This window comes from Manacus vitellinus, unplaced genomic scaffold (assembly GCF_001715985.3).
Source record: "Manacus vitellinus isolate BGI_N305 unplaced genomic scaffold, ASM171598v3 scaffold_34_pilon, whole genome shotgun sequence".
NCBI classification, from domain to species: Eukaryota; Metazoa; Chordata; class Aves; order Passeriformes; family Pipridae; genus Manacus; species Manacus vitellinus.
In genome coordinates, this window is record NW_021940488.1 from 4553316 (window position 1) to 4573912 (window position 20597).

Consider the following 20597-nt stretch of genomic DNA (forward strand, 5'->3'; position numbering starts at 1 on the left):
TTTCAAACACACATTCTATCTTCAAAATAAAACAAATAATTTTACTTTTATTCTGTAACTGTTTGGAATGCTTTGTATTTCTCTACTGCTTTCAGTGTTTGCTAATTAGAAATAGTTCCCTCATGTATCTATAGTTCACTTTTTTGTTAACTAATATTTCTTAGCTACTATTTTCTGTAGTTCCCTGAAATGGAAGATGACATGGATAATAGTATACCCTAATCTAAAGGACAGGAATGTAACAGCCAGTTCTCCTGGTTTACAGTACTGTGTGTGCAGGGTGGGGTAGGTTAGGAGAAGAAATTCCCATTAAAAATTTTATTATTTTTAATTACAATGTTTTTAGTGCGTTTTTAGTAAGAGCAAACTTTCCATAATTAAAAATTGCCAAAATTTCTAGGAGAACATGTGAGGCTTCACTATTAATTCCAACTTGCTATGCTTCTTCTCCATACAGAAACCTTCTAACATTATCAAATGAGAATTTACTAATGTACAATAAGAATGTATAAGAGTATGTAATGGATATACTGACTATCCATAAAATAATATTTATTTTGTCCTAACTTTCCTGATTTTTCATATCATTGCATTAAAACTGAGATAGGCAAATTTTCAAAATTTTCTTTACTCTTTGTTTCATTCTTCTATAACCCAACACTTTGCTTTACAAGTCAGCTTCCCTTTCTTCAAATTTGACACCACTAAGCTTTTATTCAATTGTTTCTGTATTACCCTTTTGTAAATACCTTAGGTTGCTATTTTGATTACGTTTTATCTAACTGGAATGTACAAAATCACATTAGGTGTTGGTTCAGTTTTTAGTAAGAAGTATCTCATCACTTAAAAAAATTATGGAGAACAAAGTCAAATGTGTTTTTCACCATGCCATCGAGAAGGGCTTCTTTTCCTCCTCTGTAATAACACCCATTGAACCACACAGATACTCAAAGCTGTACTGATATCTTAAAAAAAAAAAAAACAAAACCAAAAAAAAAACCAAAAAACCAAACCAACCCAACCCCCCAAAAAACTCTCTTTTCTATTCCTTTCTCCAAGGTTTTACTTTGAAAATTTCCTATACTATCTTTATGATGACCAAGCAAACTGCTTAATACCAGATCCTTGAAAATGCAATCAACTTCCAGAAAAGATAGTTGTACATATTAAAGGAAAGGGAAATGGAAGTGAAGGAATAGGAAAGGGATAAGAGAGAAGAAATGGAAGAGGAAATGGAGAGGAGAAAGAAAGAATGGACAATCAAAAATTTACTAGGTACCCCTATATTTAAAGTTCAGGAGATGGAGTCCTTTAAACTGTTGATAATCCCTGTAAGAAGATCTTTTTAAGTTAAACAAGTCATATGGAATGAACTAATGTTTTACACAATTCAGTTAGCTAAAATGGAAATATGTATTGAGCTTAAAACCCACAGAATTTAAATGTATTTTAAAAACAAATGCTCTTTGAATAACTTAACCTTTAAAATGTCAGGTCTCCTCACAGTACTCATTAGCCCTTCATTTTATTTATTCAATAAATAAATTTTTTAGAGCAAGTTTTTAAGAAATACTTTTATTAGGTTTTTTTGTCTGTGCATAGGATTGTCAGCATTCTGAAGTGTTGCAATTAACATTCAATTAAACAGCTTTCGCTGATGGCTAATTGTTTGCTACCTTAAAATGTAGAAGCATGAAGTTAATCTAAATCATGGAAATGGATCTCATGGAGACTGATGAACTTTGGTGCACTCCTTAGAAGAACTGATCACACTCTTGCAGTTTAAAACACACAACCCAAATCCCAACCAATTCAACGAAAGAAAAAATAGCTGCAGCAGCATAGACAACAGAATCCCATCTGTGTAACCCTATTCCTTGATGTTCACCAATGCAGGTACCAAGATACCCAACAGAAACCTTGATTAGATCAAAGATAACTGTAGGTCTTTGGGGCAAGAGGTCTTTCTGGTCAGGCTGAAAGGTTTGTGTAGGAAGAGCTGCACACAGGCCAATGCAGACAGGGATGCAGAGCTTGGAGCCAGCAGGCTGAGGGAAGTTTATTGTCCTGTTCTAGTTAGTGCTAGTAACACCAAGCTGGGACTGTGTGTCCCAGAACAAAATGAAACAGCCTGGAGAAGAGGAGACTGAGGGGAGACCTCACTGCAGTTACAACTTCCTCACAAGGGGAAGAGGAAGGGCAGGCACTGATCTCTTCTCTGGGGTGACCTGTGACAGGACCCAAGGGAATAGCCTGAAGTTGTGTCAGAGGAGGTTTAAGGTTGGATATTAGAAAGAAGTTTTTCACCCAGAGGATGTCTGGGCCCTGGAACAGGTTCCCCAGGGCAGTGGTCACAGCACCAAGCCTGACAGAGTTCAAGAAGCGTTTGGACAGTGCTCTCGGGCACTCGGGGTGACTCTTGGGGATGGTCCTGTGCAGGGCTAAGAACTGGAGTTGATGATCCTTGTGGGTCCTTCCAACTCAGCATATTCTGTGATTCTGTGAAACCAGATTGGGTCCAGCAGAGAGCTACCAAAAGGAGTGTAGGATATGAACAACGCATAGTGCCGAGTGTTATTTAGTCTGCTGGAGATAATGCCAAGGGGGAATTGAACAGTCACCTACATCCTTTCTCAATGGAGAAAGAAACAGTGGTGTGAGACTCTCCTCAGCAGCAGCAAAGAGCACAACAAGGACAACAGGCCCAAGCTGTAGCTGGGCAAGTTCAGAGCAGATATTAGTAATATTGATACACTGGAAGAGACATGAAGCACTGAAACAGCTTACACCAAGACAAGAGGGTGAGGAATCTCCATCCTTGGTGGTTGAGATTGAGTTAGAAAAAGCCATGCCTGGCCTGATCTAGGACCGGCACCAGTCCCGATTTAAGCAGGAGGCTGGACCAGACAAACTCCAGATGTTCCTTCCAACCAACCTTTCTCTGATTCTATAAATGAAAGGCGAATACTATCTTGGTCCTTGGAACTCTGTTTCCTCCTCTGCCATAAAACTATTGTGCACTTCTTAATGCAAGGATTTTAGGATCTACTGCTTGAAGAAACAGCCAGCCACTTGGAAAGGACTACACTTAAAATTTTTTATGAAACAATAAACGAATACAGTAAAATCAATGGGAATTTGTTCTCAGCACGGTTCATTGTTAAATATTTATGTGACTATAATAGCTGCAATTTTAGTAGTACAAATTACACTGCTAAATATAAAATCTGATTAAGTTAAACCTTTCCATGAATCAAATGTACTTTCTGTAGATATAGTTTTAAAATACTCCTATAAGAAAAATTTCTAGGCCATTGAATACATCTGAACTTCCACTGGCAATATGAACACTTAAAGACAGTAGAAGTAAGTCTTCTAAGTGATGCTTTATTAAGTGAACATACAATATCACAATATGTAGTAAAAGAATAACTGTGTTAATCTCATTGTAGAAGGGCAATTAAGGCCTTCAGCATTAATATAATTTATATTGTTTCATTTATCCCCCTTTTTTTTAGTCCTTTTGAACACCAATCAAGGCTAAAACCAATGCTTACTGAGAGAGAACCCAGAAAATAAAACAGGGCCTTCTAAGGGATTCCATTTATTAGGAAATGACAAGGAACATACTCATTGTTAGATTTTAGCAAATGCAACAATGCTTTATATCAAGGTTTAGAATTCACTGTGGATTATTGAAGGAGGGAGTAGAATTTGAGGGGGGAGGCTGAGGGTTAGCTATGAGTACATACCTTACTTTCTTCTATGCTTGAGACAGCTATACCACTTTCTCTCATTTTTCAGTGGTATAAATCAAACTGTATCCCATCCCAGTCTGTGCCAGAATTTAGAACCTCTTACACTGCCTTGTAGGGCAGAAAGAATTTAACTACTTGTATTTCAGCTTTTCCTGCCCTTTTTTCTTCTGTTCCTACAATGGACATCTCGTCGTGACCTAACATCCCCTTTGAAAATTGCAACACAAAGTTGGGAGTTGAAGAGAGTCTCCTACATTCAACATTCTAGCCATGATTTCTTTGTTACTGAGAGATCTTGGGGAAAAAAGGTGAGCTAGGCCTTACCTGAATTCCTAACAGACAAATGTTGCACCTTCCAAGCATGAAGTGGTTTCAGCGTTAGGTTGAATGTGTATGTGCTATCCAATGGTGTGGCAAGTCCACGTAGATTTGTGGACCATAATACTGCTTGAGAAAGGCAGGTATGGGACACCTTGGTACAGATTCTTGCAATACAGTGACATTTGGTGGGTCAGAGTCCTCCCATTTGAGTCAAGACTGACTCTGCTCTTCTGCATCACCAGTCACTGGCAAACAGGACTTGCCAATGAGGGCAGAACTGTGCCCAGGAGCACAGCTTTACTTGGAGTTGGTTTTTGCTTGACTGACTTCACAGAGTGAACTCAAATCTTTCTTCCAAAAGGCTGAGCAGACAAGTATTTTTCAGTGTGATACAACTGCCGTTTCAAGACTGGACAAGCTCCTGCTGACTGCTTTTAATAGAGCAGTGTATATCTCAGATGTAAACTATCAACTTATCCTAAACCAATAACTGATTACTGGTCCAAATATCTTTTTATCACAGATACAAAAAAATTGTCAAAAAAATCCCTCACAGAAAATGCCTTCCGAGTCTAAGAAAATACTCTCAGCAGTTTACTTTTAACAACTGCATCTCCTTCCTGTTGTCAGCCAAGTTCTGCAGAACTACAATTTTTTTTCCCATGAGACTTTGCAACAAATTTAAGATGTTTTGTGTAATTCCCCAGTTTTCTTACATACCATGCAATTCACTAGTTTTCTTATGGTGTTACAAAACTGCACCATGTTATTATAAACAAATAAGAGGTGGCCTTGCAAAAACCCAAGAAAATTAATTACTCTTTACTCATTACTACAAATATACCAGTATCCCTACAGCACTCCAAGACAGATGTCAAGAATTTGGGAATTCTTAATGGTAAGCCAAAGGAAGGAATTCTTAATAGTAAGCCAAAGGAATATCCGAGAGCACCAAGGAATGAAAATGTCTATTACCATGCTCAGAGAAGCAGAGAATTTTTCATAAACAAATTCATGTATGTTAACAAGCCTTGCCTCTCAGTTAAGGCTGCTATTTAAAATCCCAACATTTTAACTTTGATTGTAATTCTGCATCCTACTAGTAGTAAACAGAATAAAATATATAAAATCTACATGTCTTTTCTCACATACGTTGCTGCAGCCTTGGAGCTACCTAAGAAGTAGGTTCTGACACAGGAGTTCTGACTCTAAGCCATGCAATTTTCAACTCTGGAATATGCAAAGCGTGAGAAAAAGAGACTCTACTTGCTCTGTTACCCAGGAGGTGGCAGAAACCTAACCACCACCATTTAAAGTGAGAATATACCAGCTCCTGGTGGCTGCTATCATCAAAGAGACCATCCTCACAGTGACAAGCAAAGGGACTAAAATATGATCCCAAATGTGCCCTTCATGGCATTCCCTACTGTGCAAAAGGAAAGACCTCAAGGCTGACACGAATTATGATTCAATAACTGGTTTTTTTGCTTCCTACATGCAAAGATAATTTTTCCTTCATAACTTTTTCTTTCTCATCCTCATCATGTATACTATACTTTTTCCTTACCACTGAAGAAAGAAATGGGGAGAGAGAGAAAAAGGGATAAAAGGGAGATTAATTTAAAGATATTGTGAAATGTAATACAAATAGATCCATGCTATCCTTCTGTTGCTCGTTGTTGTATGTGGCAGAAGGAGAGCCCTGTTCATAACTACTCTGTCATTCAGTGACCTTGAAAATACTCCAAGAACATGCTGTCATCCAGAAACACTTTTCTGTTTTGTATTACAAAATGCAGCAGAAGTTTATATACACATAAATATTCTCTAAATGTACTTTACCTTTTCCTAAGTAGACTAGCAATGTAAAGTAAATGTGGATGAATACAATACAGATTTGAAAGGCAAAATTTGCAGCTGCACCATGAGTCTCATTTATCAGTTATTCATATCCAATATTGCACTGCATCACTATTTACTTAACAAGACTTACTTTTACGAGCCAGATCAGCAAGATCTTTACATCAGATCAGCATGTTCACTGCAAATTGACTTGAGAGTGTGCCCTCATGAAAAGCCTGAAAGGTCTAAATAGGAAGTAGGCAGGAGTTAACACAACAGAGGAGCATCAGGTGAAATACATTTGGAATACCCGATTCTCCATGTAATTGCTTGTTAAAATATTTACTACATACTTCATGCATTCCAAGTATCTTGTGTTTGTTCCTACAGATTTTCAAGTCTATGTCTTAAAAAAACCCCAACACTTGCACATAAATCACATTTTGCGATGAACTTTGACTGGTTGACTAAATGTAATTAAAAACACAGAATTACAAGCTCTTGAAAAAAAAAAAGTAAGCTCAGATATTGGCAGTAGTTATATCTGCATAACACTCAGTTGCCTTTAGTTATGAACCCATGCTGTGCAGTAAATTGTCTGGATTTTCTTCACTTCTCATGACATTTTATTCACTTTTGAATGTGAAAAGTACATCTCAGTCTCCTGATGTTTCAAGCCTGTATAAAAACCTGAAATATTCAAACCTAGTTTTCCCTTTACACTTCTCGCTTTCCAGTCTCTCTAATCCATCCATGTAATTTAGTTTAAGACATTTACTTACAGTTCAACCTTTCCACACACATGAGACTTTTACAGCAAAGATTAAGCTGGATGGAGGCCAAAAATAGTATAGAGACAGAATTAGAAGGCTGAATAACTTTCTTACGTGCAGGCATTTACCCAAATTAAATTGAATAAAACATGGTCTTTGTGCTACCATTTAATTGTAATCTATATTGGCTATAAAATTGCAGCCATTCATTCACTTTTTTTTTTAATGGCAAATTGTAATGTAAAAATTGTATTGGCAAATTGCATCATGCCATTTTATCACAAGAATTTATATTTTTTTTAAAGTTTTATGCATATTATTTGTATTGTGTCTTACATCACCATAGGTTAATGACATATACATACAATTCCTGCATTCTTGTAATTTCAAAACTGGTTTAAATTGAGAAAATTATTTTTGAATCAAGCTAAATATCCAGTTTCTTTTGAAAAAAAAATTCCCATGAATTTAGGCTTAGCAATAATATCATCAGTATATTAACTGATAACAGGAATGATGTACAAATTTCTTTACAATATTAACAATTATTGCCTATTGAAAACAAGCAATTTCTTTAATTAAACTAGTAATTTCAGGAAATTTGACAATATGACAATCAATATGACATAACACACAAGTGGGATAAAAGGGACAATATATTTTTTGGGTCTAGCTTCACAGGTTTTTTCATCCATGTTTTCACTGTTTTTAAACTGCTTGCCTAACAGTCTGCTAGAAGAAGAATCAGACTCTAAATCTCAATTCAAAACTCAAAAATGTTTTCTGAATGATTTATGGCATTCTTTAACAGGCACAAAAACATCTGAGACTTCAGGTGCTTCTAAATTTGTGGAGTTCCAGATGTTCCAGAAAGGCATAGACAATCCTCTGGAACAGCAAGTGGGATATCAGAACTGCATGGGATCACAATTCATGTCACAGGGAGCTAAATCTGACAGATATGCCAAGGAACTAAATGTCTCAAATACTTACAAAAATGTATTTTCCCTCTGGAACAGGCTGATGAGTGCATTTTTCTTCTGCTTTTGAAGCTTGCAGGAGAAATTACTGAATTCTGCTTTGAAGATTTTCAATTATTAAAGTAATTTTGAATGCTGGCTTAGCCTACCAAACAAGTTATTTCTGTTTGATCGACAAATATTCTACTTAATCATTGAACTCATTTAGAAAAGTATTGAATTATATGGGGTTTGTATCTCTCAGGAATCCATTTGAAAGTCTTCCCAGTTTAATGGTGAAGTATTGTTACACTGGGAAATTGTTCTAGTAATCAGTGGGGTACATACTTTCATGCTTCAGTACAAAAGAAGCAGTAAATACAAACCCTACAACCTAAGAGATAATACATGAGAATTCTAAATCCTCTATCTATTAGATTTCCTCACAATTACACTAATAAATTGCACAAATTGCTGTATTTTACCATAAGAAGGAATATCTTTTGGCATAGTGGTGTTTCTGAAATCTCAGTGGAAAACTATGCAGCAATTCTTCCCTGTGAGGGTGGTGAGGCCCTGGCACAGTTTTCCCAGAGAAGCTGTGGATGCCACATCCCTGGAAGTGTTCAAGAATAGGCTGGATGGAGCTCTGAGTAACCTGGTCTCATGGAAGTTGTCCCTGCCCATGGCAGGGGAGTTGGAACGAGATGATCTTTAAGGTCCCTTCCAACTCAAAACATTCTGTGATTCAAATAAAATTCTAAAGTCTTCTGAAAGAATGTCTGTTCATATGATGTCTATCAAAATGTCTTGCTTTAGGACAGAAAATGAAGTTTAGTAGAAAATGGAATGACCTTATTTTAACTTTACTGATTTCTTTTTTTACTAGAAGCTTTGCAGAAAGAGTTGCCTACATCATTTCAATGTAGCCAATTCAAAAGTAAAAAGCATAACACAGAGACAGAGAACTTCAATTTTTAGTCACCTCATCAACACTGGCATGTACATAACTTCCTCTAAGTTTAAGGATACGTGTAGTAAAAAGAGCATCAGTACCAGGCCTAAAACACAACACAGCAGGTTAAACACATACCTTGGGTAACAGAAAATCCTTTCTCTACTATAATGCACCTAAAAGCCCCAGTTAAATGCATGTGAAAAAACTAATACAGATATGACTTCATTTTTAAAAAAAGCCCCTCATTTCACAAACAAACCTCTAAATACAGAATTTCCATTCATAGAAACAATTAAAAACTCAGGACAAAGCCCTAATAAAACTTTCAAGCTGGTCCTGCTGCAATGGGGGGGAGTTTGAGCTGATGACCACAAGGTCCCTTTCTTTCTAAATTATTCTAGGATTGCATGAAGTACATGAAAGTGAATTCACTTAGATAAAAAACAAAATTAACAGAACCTGCTCAGATTTGAATGTGAAATTACAAAGAATTATTTCAAGTTTGGTCTCAAACTTGTCAAGAACCAGAGAGAAACCAAAAAGTTATGTTGAAAGCAAATTCAAGCATTAGTGCTTGAAGTTTCATAACTCCTTAATAGCTAAAGCTGAAATATTACATTTATTGTTATTCAGTTTGCATAAAAGATGCTATACAAACTTTGTATTTTTTCCTTATGTTATGCTTATTTCTCACACACGTAAATTAATGCCACTTGTAGTCACCTGTCAAGGGATTTTCTTTTCTTGCACAAAGAATAAAGTTTTCATCATTTCTTGGGTTGTAATATTTCTCATTTTGAATTATAATGAGAAGTTGTAAAAACATTTATATTTTACTGCTCTTTGCACATAGCCTGATTATTCTTTTGCAAGGCTTTGAAAATTATTGTCTCCTTCAATAAAATATTCAATAAAGAAGTATAAACATATGTTGATAAAGTATTTTGGTATATTTTGATATCACTGCATGAAATATATTCATGAGTAACACATTCATTATTGAATCATACTTGGCTCATTATTTCATAAAGCTTTTGCTTCCTGCCATTGAAAGAGGATTCTCTAATATCAGAAAAGAAAACACTGTTGAACATTGAAACTCAAAACACATTAATAGATTAAAAAAAGTAGCTTTTATAACACCTTCATTTTCTGTATTTTTTCTTCTACCCCATGGCTTGGGAACGTATACTTTAGTTGATATCATTTTTCTATTGTAGAAATTGTTTTGTGTTAGTATCCTACAAATGCTAAATTATAATTCCAGGGTTAATTTCTCTAAATTGCTCGAAACTCAACTGAATATCTCCTGAAAAAAAAAAAAACAAGACCTAGAGGTGCCAGTAAAGTCCAGAGATTTTAGTTTGGTGTGGTTTTTTGTTGGTTGGTTGGCTTTGTTTGTTTGGTTGGTTAGTTGGTTTTGTTTTAGTTTTGGTTTTGTTTGATTTTTCGTTTAGGGTTTTTTTGTGGTGGTGTTTGTTTGGCTTTTTTTCAGGAACATAAAAAACACAAGACATCTCTGGTTTTTAAGATCCAAGGTTAAGAAGATTATAAGGTTGTCATGTTCAGTAGCTTCCTGAACTTTGCGTATTAAAAATTATGTCAGAGTGCTTAATTCTTTAAGTTATTTTTAGGGCATCACAACAAATTAACATCCTTAGATTCACCAGTTTCTAACATAACTACATTAATTTTATGTTAATTTACCAGTAGGAAAATGCTTTAAGGAAAAAAATACCTTATGTAAGAAATGCAAATTTGTTCAAGAGAGGTTCTGTGTCTTCTACTATTCTTTCATGAAGTTTACACATGAATGATTGAAAAATAATTTTTCCTTCTAAACTATAATTTTATCCTCCTTTATTAATTTTAAGTGTTTAACAGTGATCTGTTTTGGAAGGTATACTTGTAAAGAAGATGCACCTTTATCATCTGCAAACTCTGTTATGTTCACTTCTTCAGTCATTTGATGATATAAAAATTAACCCATATAAGAAATTCTAAATTATCTAGGCATTACTACTTTAGCAATTTCCTTACAAACTCAGAAAACCTATAAACTTTTTCAAATGTTGCTAAACTGAAGAAATGAGCAGACTAACTTTAAGAAGTCTTCCATATTTATTGAAGCTTTATATAAAATATTAATAATTTGATTTTAAAAATTGAAAAAAATTATATTAATCTAAAATTTTACCAAACCTTTCCTAAAAAATGATAAAAAGCAAGAAGTTAAAATGGACATGAAAAAAAAAATTATCTGAATTCTGAGAACTTCCAAACCCAAGAAGTTCAGTGGAAGCAAAAGGGGGGGGGAGTGTGTATTGGTTACATAAATCCCCAAATGTATATCTCTCTTCTCTAAGAGAGTGCCAACCATCCATATATCCCATAGGTCCATTTCCACAGTAATCTTAATGTGGGACTGGGTTTTTTACTGTACTCCTCATGTTGTTCTGCCACCAGCAAAACGAGTGGCACTACAAATGCAGAGACTGGTTTTCCTTAGTATTGCACTAAAATGCTCTGAAAAAGAAAGATCCATTGACATGTTTCTCTATTTATCTACCTGTAAATAGAAGAAGGAAGGAAATAAAGTTTTTTTGTGCATTCCTGTTGAAGACATCCAAATGTTTTTAGAGAACACGTTTTTTTCAGGTTTCAAGTACACCTCCTCAGTGGTTTGGATTTGTGTCTAAGGTAAGACCCTTTCCTTACAAATGCATTTAATTGCTGCCTGTGAAGCAGAATTACTAATGTCTATAATGCTATTAAGACAAAGCAAGACCCTGATGGCTTCTCTATAAGAGCTATACCAGTGATGCTTTCTGAGGGATTGAAGGGATGTGAAGAACTGAATCTCACAGACTCAATCCTGCTTCTTCCTTGGAAAACTCACTATTGCTTGAAAACAAAAAAAAAAAAAAATCCAGGCTGTTTCTTATGAAGTCTTTGTTGATTACTCAGAAACAGATCAGTCAATGTCCTTTTTTTAAAAATAAATTTTCACAGAAGGTAAGGTAAGGTAAGGTGGTAAGGTAATTTTGCCCAGCATAGGTATCTTACACCTTCTCACTGGTTTCTTTGTGTCTACAGAAGAAATCCTGGCACATGCTCTTCACCTGTGGCTATCCCCTCCCTGAGGGGGGATGGGTGACATCTCACAGATTTACCAGCTGTCCGGGAAAAGGGATGCAAACTCTCCTTGGAGAATGAACCTTGCACATACAGTACTTCAGGATTAGTGGGCTTTTTTTTGCACTACTGACAGGGCCATAAATGTCTGATCTGTCCATGCATATCCAGCTCCTCTCAGGACTCCGGTCCACAAGGAGAACTGCTGTAAAGTGAAGCTGCACAGAGATTTGCAGGCAGCCTGTAACAAAACAATGTTCATATTCAGAAGAGCACCTACCAAGGGCAGAAAAATCTAGTGCCACTTCCTCACTGATCTCTTGGTGAACTATGATAATGTTGATTAAGACTTTAAATTCCTTAATAGTCTGAAACTGGTGTATCAGGATGATTGCTTCACTTTCTGTGCTCCCCTTCAATAGCTGCAATCAGCACAGACTTTCAAATGAAACGTTCTTCATTATAAAAGACAAAGAGGAGGGAATAGGGAAATAGATATTCTTGACTACAGCTCCAAGACTGGGATTTTCTCCCTTATTTGATCTGAAAACAGCTCAGTCTAGTAAAGTTTGAGACAAAAGTCACCTTTAGAGGGATACTTTGAAGAAAACAGGAAATTAAGAGAATGGCAGAATGTTTGAATAGATTTGCATATAATTCATTTCATACTGCTTAATTGTCCTGATTAAACTTATTTGTATTTACTGGATGATTGATTACACAAGAATGCCTAAAAGCCTTGGTAAGCATCTACTGTGTTTTACATATAAATAATATAAATCAAATAATTATAATAATTAAAATCTTACCTGTAAAAGAATTTATATGTAGCTATTAGATCATAATCAGATGAAAATTAATGACTTGTTAGCATTAATAGCAATTCCTTTCAAAAACTTTTTGAAACATCTATTAATCATTTATTAACGCTTTTTTCATAAATTTACTTCTGTAGGTACATTTCCATGACATTTGTTTAAACTAAAAATACTTTTTTCATTAATTTTATCATTTTATGGCTGTTCTGTGTGACTACACTATTCCTTTAGGTCATAGTACAGAGGGAGCCAAAGACTCAGTTTAGCCCTGAAAATATCTGTACTGGAATTCTAACAGTCTTCCAGGTACAAACTTGCTCTTGCATGTAGGTTTTTCTGTCTCTTTCCCTTGAATGATATTTTTGGAATTTGCACATTACATACACTGTGGCAAGAAAGGTCTGCAGTTTTACCACTCTTGAGTTAAATCAGACTGATAAAAAAAATCCTTTAAAATTTCACAATATTTTATCACTGGCTGCTGGGAAAGAATCATGACCCAGGCATTATGTATGCATCATCACTTGAGATGTGCAAGCAGTTAACTGTCCCTGTCTAAACAGCATTTATATCTGAATCTTAGCCATAAACCTGTCCCTAAAATGTGAACAGATGGAAAAAGTGGGTTTGTTTCCATTAAGGAATATTGACTGAGTGTGGAAATTATGATGACCCAGCTACAAATCATAATACAGAAAACTGACTGTCTGCATTCTAAACATCCTCCTCACTCAGCTAAGATGTCGAAGTATGGTAGGAAAGTGGTTTGTAGTCACTTAAGCAGAATGAGAAGCTTTATCAAAAACATTTAATTTTTATTAACATTCAGAATACTTAAAAGTATCTCAAATATCTCAAAAAGTATAAAGAAAAAACCCTACTTCATACTAATAAAATCTTTTTTTAAAATTCTTGCAGGAACTGAAAATAGGAATTTTAGAGAGGCTTTCTTACCATGACACTGTAAGTAGGCTAAAACATAAATGGAGAAAAGTTTAAAAAGATGCTTTAGAAAATATTCCAGAAGTATTCCAGTTACATTCAGCAGATTTTCTTTTTAAAAAAGGACACTAATATTGTTTTTTGACATCTCCATTTGGAAAGATTCTTTCTGTTCTGGACTGTTCAGTCTGTGTTTTGGTTACATATCTTATTTTTCTGGTTTGGCCCTATAGTACCTCACAAATAGAACAAGTTTTTAACTTATTACAGAATATCTGCAAGAACTTGTAATAAATGCAACCAGGTCCCTTATGACTTCTCAATCAAATTACATAGTGTGGCATCGAGATTTGCAAAACCAAAATTTTTCCTGTTTAGCAAATATTTGTCAGTCTGCAGTACTTTTTGGTTTCTAAAATAGTTCAGAGAGAAATTCAGAGAAATATAGGATATACAATTTCAATCTTTCTATCCAGAGGTATACCAACAGAGATTTCAGAAAACATCCTGAATTAAGTATTAATCTAGTATTAATTTTTAATATCACCCATTGTCCTCTCACTGTTTATATATTTATTACATAATTCTTTGTAGACCAAGATGGCTTTTCAGGTTGCTTTCATATTTATTAGTTTTTGTCATCAATTGGAGTAGTCTTTGATAATACATGCTATTAATAGGTTTCTTTAATATGTCCAAGATCAGTGTGACCTATTTAGTTTTCTCAATAAAACCTTTCATCATACAGCTGGGGGACAAAAAAAGGAAAATACGTGCTTGCAAGATGGTATATCCCCTGAAAACTTCCAGACCAGAAAGAAGAATTAACCAATCAGGTAACTTGCACAAAAGTAAGACATGGAGAAATAACATGACAGCATGTGGGAATGAATACAGCCTTCTTCTCAAAGAAGCTGTATATTTAATATTAGTAGGATTGGCAGCAAAGATCCTCAATAGTCACAGTCTACTTCATGGTGGTAATGTCAGCATAAGGACAGCAGGTGTTTGTACCTGTCACTCTACTCTGATTTTAGAATAGATCACCATAGAATTCAAGCAAGTTTTGGACTAAAATAACTTCAAGATCAATTTGTTTATGCGGAAATCTCCAAATTACCTGTATGCAACAACTTAAAAACATGCAATGGTGAAAGGATGTTTCAAAATCAAAGTGTGTACTTTTGAAAAGGCAGCTCCAGTCAACTCTAATAACCACAAGGCTGTTTCAAATTACACATCTTTCCCAATGTAACCAATTAATATTTTCATAAAATTCACACCAACAGAAATAATAGGAAAGAAAGTTTTGTAGGGAGTAAGATAAATACACTTTTCTACGGATTTAACACCGAGGACTTTTGTTTTGTTCTGTCTTTACAATTAAATTAAGCATCTGTGTGATTGACTCTGTAGACACTGGGTTTGTACTGGGCACTGCACACTATTACACAAACTGGTCCCCTCAGGGTTTAGTATTTCATATATTACAGTTTGTGATAGACTGAAATGTTGTTAATGTCTTAAACACGATCAAAATCATAGAAAGCCTTTATGTCAAACTGCAAAGAAGCAACTCCTGTCTGGGACCACTGCAGCACTCCCCCTCCAGAATATGCCTCCTGACTGGAATTTGGACTGTGAGGGGAACAAGACTATTGTCTAATCACCTCAGGTCTGAGGAAAAGTAAACAAGGAAGCCTGCCTCAAGAGCCTGTAAATCTTCCCCTGCCCCTATCAGGAGTGCCTGGGGTGCTTGTGCTTTGTGGGACCCTCACCACTGAGAAGAACAGACGAACAAGACCCACAGGAGTCCACTGGGTTCCACAGAGTAGTGATACATTTTCTATTTAATTTCTGTCTGTCACTCTCTTCCTGCCCCTACCCCCTGCCTCCTTTTTCCCATTTCTTTCTCTCTCTCTCTGCCTCACATTTGCTGTTAAATAAAATCCATACTATTGACTTTGGCATATGGTCTTGTTTGCACCTTAATTTGGGCAGAGGCATTTCTAATAATTTTAATAACTGGATCTTAACACAGTTCTCATCAGAAAAAAAATTACTGTCAATTCATTGAAGGAAGCTACAAGAAAAAGATCTCAAACTTGGTCTGAAACATGACATGAAAAGAAAGGAAGAAGTAACAAATAGCCATTCATGTGCTGCCCTGCAAACAGAGGAAACAAGTTGTCTTCTTTAGATCTACAAGTACTGAAAGAAATACTGGAAAATTATACTGGAATAAAATGTATGTTACTATGATTTACAGTATTATATCTATACACACAGTTACTATGTTTGATTGAGAAAAACAAAAGATAAAGAGTCATTATATGTTTCTTTGAATACATGTTAACTACATGTTCATTATATATTCCTTTGAAATAATTCTGTAATTTGGAATATGTTCTGTTTAGTGCAGAAATTTTGTCTATGTGAAAGGGAAAGAGATAACACATAATGGATAATTTGCTACATTTTTTTGTTCCATGACCTTGCTGGTAGCTTCCAAACCATTCACCTGATGCTATATAAATCAGAAGAATGTTGGGGCTGCCTTAACTTGCACTAAAACTGCGAAAAGGTAAATTTGGATGCAAAGGCTTACTGATCTTTTGAATGTATTTTCTTAACATTACTCTGTATAAACATCCCACCTCAGCATGTACCTAAAGAACTTGTGTCCTTGGGAAGGTTTATGCTCTTTTCTGCCTAGAGGGGTGCAACTAGATGCCCTTTTAGAGAGCATTTATTGTTTGTTGAACAAACATTAGAGTTATGCTTTTGAAACAGATATCATGAATATTAACAGGCACATAGAAAGTTAACTAAGTAGCTCAAGATCAGAAATTAATGCCTAGAATTAAATATTACATAAGATCTTAAAATTATTTTCTCTGTGCATAATGCACATTCTCAAACTAACTGATTTCTACTCTCTTTGAAATTTATAGCTTCAAAAGTATTCTTCATATCTACTTGGCTGGAGAGTGAAAAATGTGAAATATTTGTAAACTTTTTTAAAACTCAAAAGTAACAGTTGAGTTTTACAAAACAACAGTAAGATTAGTGTAAAGAGGTCTTCACTAATATTAAGATACAGCTACTGGATTAAGACAAAAAAAGAAGCAGCTAACACACACTTAACATTCTTTTCAGTTAAAACACTCCCATTTATTTTTCATATACTTACTTTGAACTCCATGGGAGCGAACTATTTTCCAGGTTTCTGAGGCCACCTCTTTTACATCCACTTGGTAGTGGTGAATGGGAACACCTCCATGTGACTCTGGCTTATGGAACGAAACCTTGGCAGTGGTTTGGGACAGCTCTAAAACTCGTACTCCATACGGATTTGATGGCACATCTAAAAAAGGACAAATGTCAATTTAATAATCAGCAGCAATCACAGAGACCTAAACAGTTGATAATCTACCCCCAAAAGTCTCCTTAGCGTGTTCAAGGGAGAAAAAATAAATATTGAATATGGTATAATAATGTTTGTGTTACATAAACAACTTGTTTTCCACTACAGAGTTGTAAGAAAACCTCATTCATTTCCTTGTATGCTAAAGTAATGCAAAATCATTTTTGCCTTTCTTTTATAATATGATCTTTTTCAATAGCTAATTTCATCACAGTCAAACGTAGGAGATCAGTTTGTTGACTGCATAATTATATAAAAAAGAATAACAAACTTTAAATCAAATATAACAAAAGGAACAGTTACACTAAATAGATCATTCAGAGTCTAAATTCTTCTAAATGAGATTATGACAAAGAACTGTATAAATAATTTGGCCATTTTATGGTACTCTGAAATACAGCTGAAAACATGAATCATTTTTCTCTTCTTTTGAAAGACTGGATTTCAAGCTACTAGAAGGATACATTAATGGAAGGTTTCTATTCTCTGTTCAGTTTAAGAACTAATTTGTAAAATAGGTTGAAAGAAACATTTTCCCTGAAATCAAAAGGAAATGCATATCTTTCAAAGTAGAAAAGAACTATGAAAATAGAGCAGGTGTTTGTAGGTGTTGAAATGAGATATATGAAACAAAAGCAAAACAATGACATCAGGGTCAGCACAGCTTTAAAAATAGAAAGGTTACATTACTTCTAAAATGTATGATCAAACACACAGGAGACAAAAGACTAGCTTTTCTAATTGTCCTACATTTTAAAGTGTTATAATTACAGAAGATGTTATTAAAAATACTAGTAAGAATTTTAGTCCTGTGGACAGAATACAAGGGATCTGAAACACCATTACAAATTTCTCTTCTGATCCATCTGAAGATTATCTGCATAACCACTTACGCATTGGAGATTGCTTTTGTCTCCATGTTATGGAAGATACTTTTGTAAGGACATGCAAGAATTTGAGCCAAGGCCTATAATTTTGTTTGTGGGTAATGAACCATTTCCATGAAACACTGCCGGTATTCAAAGGCTGTCAGACAGTTGGGAATAAAAGGAGAATCAATCTGAGCTTCGCCCAGTATTGGTACTTGAATGAAAATGAGACAAAAATTGTGGTTGACATATTCAGCCACAAATTCTCTGAAAAGAATGCCTGCCAAAGCAGGTCTAAAAGGGCTGGAAGGTGTATAACCTTTCGATTATCAGAAAACTAAATTATTTTCTGAAAAAATCTCTAACAGTTGTCAGACTTGAGTATCTTAATGCTGATATAATACCTCTGTGAATTGTTACAGTTAGCATTTCTGTCTATAGGTCTCCTGAACCCTCCAATACTTGGTGGTCATTGGGTTAAAACCAGTATAGATGCCATCAAAGCATTCCAGGGCAGTATTGCACTGTATGAGTGATGTGAATGTATGAGGTGGATACCAATCATTTGGGAAGCGAATATAGCTCTTAGGTACTGAAGATAAATGCTCTTTTTGTATTTAATTGTAAGCTAAAAGCTGCTGTGGATACCTACAATATTGCAAATAGCTTCTTAACTTCTAATTTTTTTTCTTGTTAAAAGAATTAAAATTAAACAAAAATATTTAGGAGATAAATGAATAATTTCACCCATCTTATTTTTATGGTAGTTTTTGTATGCTATTTTAATAATGCAATTCACTGGTACTTTTGTTTGAATCAAACCAGATATTTGGTCAATGGTATGAAACAAAAATGTGTTATTTACATATCCACCCTGTTCTTGACTTTCCAAATGTTAAGATCCCCTTTCCTTGTGTGTTAATACCTGTGTATGGTTAACTATAAGCATGGCATAGGGAAAATGACACCCTTCAGGAAGAACCTTATATTCTCTACTGCTGGTTCAAATACAATTTCTGCCAAATGAAGGTAGGATTCCTTTTGGTAATAAACGTAAAATGAAGGTCCTGTGAAAACCCAGTAAAATATTTTGCATAACTAGCACAATGCAATCTGTTTAGAACTCACTGAAGTGTAAAATACATCCACAATACTATTTTAAATATGCATTCCACAATGCAAGCCACCCACAGGTGTAGGCAACTTTTATGCAGTTTCCAGAGTTGAACTATGTCAGTTCTAAGGAAAACAGTGAATCACCTGAAGAAAATACAGCAGGAGACACTTCCGAGTTAAAACCAAAACCAAATACTAGCAATACCATTAAGATACAAGAAAATACCTGCTACCTTTTTCAGACTGAGCAAATCTATAACTTTTTCCCCAAAGAAGATCAATAGCAGCATAATGAAATGAATCTAATTTTGTAGTTCTCTGATAGTAAGAATTTGATCATGCAAGGTATACAGCCTTCTGGTCTTGATCTAGCTAAACATTCCAGCATTTGAGTTCTCCCCTGTCAGGCATAATTACTTGGAGCATTGCCATGATTTCCATGTCAGAATTGCAAGGCTTTTGGCTCAATGTTTAGCAGGAGGGAAGGATAATTTGCGATGTTGTGTGCTCTGAAGTCTGCATCTGGAAGAATATAGCTATGGATGTTTCTTGTTCTTTTTCCTTCTAAAACCAACCAACCAAATGAATCTTAGAGGAGTTTAGCTATGGGCAGTGATCATATTTTGTATACTGATATGGATACAAGTTGAAGGATTATGTAGTAGAAAATGTATGGGATTTCTTTTCTCTGCTCTAAAGATCACTCAGTGACAGCAGAGATTCTAATATACTTCCTCAGAAGTTCCACTGCCAGGTTTTTTGTCATTATGCTGCTGTCAAAACAAGGGATAATTCATCACAAGTTCAGCCTTTAAAATAAAGTATGACATTAAAAAAAAAAAAAACAGGTGTCAGCTGTTTAGTCATCTTTTGTCTTCTTTCCTCAGCAACTACTCCTGTGTTCATTATGTGACTGTATTCATGTATGATGTTAAACAATTCCTTATAAATAAAATCAAAAAGTATCCCCTCATAAGTGTAAAATTGCACTTGTACGCAGCATATAATTCTGGGTTACACAAATGAACTTTGTGCCTAAATAAGTAGCATTAGTTTGGTTCCAAAAACATTATCACAGCTGATAAAGAAGTACACACAGAATTATGAGTACATATTTATCTCCACTGACATGTAAATAGTCTTTCAAGTCTATTACAATTATCACCAAACCTGTTCAATACATGACCATTGTTTATCACTGAGAATTTTCTTTTCAAGCTATTTTTGTGATAGTTTTATGGAAGAAAATAATTTTCCTTCTGAGAGTTTAGCAGTCCCAATATAAATGGAGAAAAGGAAGTGATGATGTGAGAGTAGAGAGTGGGCTCAGAGACTTGTCTTCCAGTTAAGTCGTCTCCTATCTCCTGTAAGGATGTTCCTACTGCAGCTCCACAGCTTTTCCTGTCTCTGTATATCTGGCACATATATTCACTCAAAATAACTATATCTAAATGCTGAATGTAAGTACCATCAGGACCTTGCCAGGGAAAGAGAAGAGGCTGGGGACTAGACCTTTGGAGTCAAAAATCTCTATGACACTGCTTGTACTTGTACATCCTTGGAATGGAAGAAAAATTCAATATTACATCTACATAGATTTCTTTTACCAAATCACTGGCAGTTCTGGAAAAATAAGGATTTAGTTAAGTAATCAGGACCACAGCTAGCAAGTAAATATA

The 20597-nt window shown here is 35.0% G+C and overlaps 1 protein-coding gene across 1 annotated transcript in view; it reads right to left on the reverse strand.

Annotated features, from left to right (window-relative positions):
• The window catches only part of NCAM2 (neural cell adhesion molecule 2), a gene marked incomplete at its 5' end in the record, with an annotated part of 133688 nt that overhangs the window by 52694 nt on the left and 60397 nt on the right, over window positions 1-20597 (reverse strand). Inside the window, one exon of the mRNA XM_025895582.2 lies at window positions 16700-16873. Coding sequence (XP_025751367.1) covers window positions 16700-16873 — 174 coding nt within the window. The remainder of the gene's footprint in view (window positions 1-16699; window positions 16874-20597) is intronic.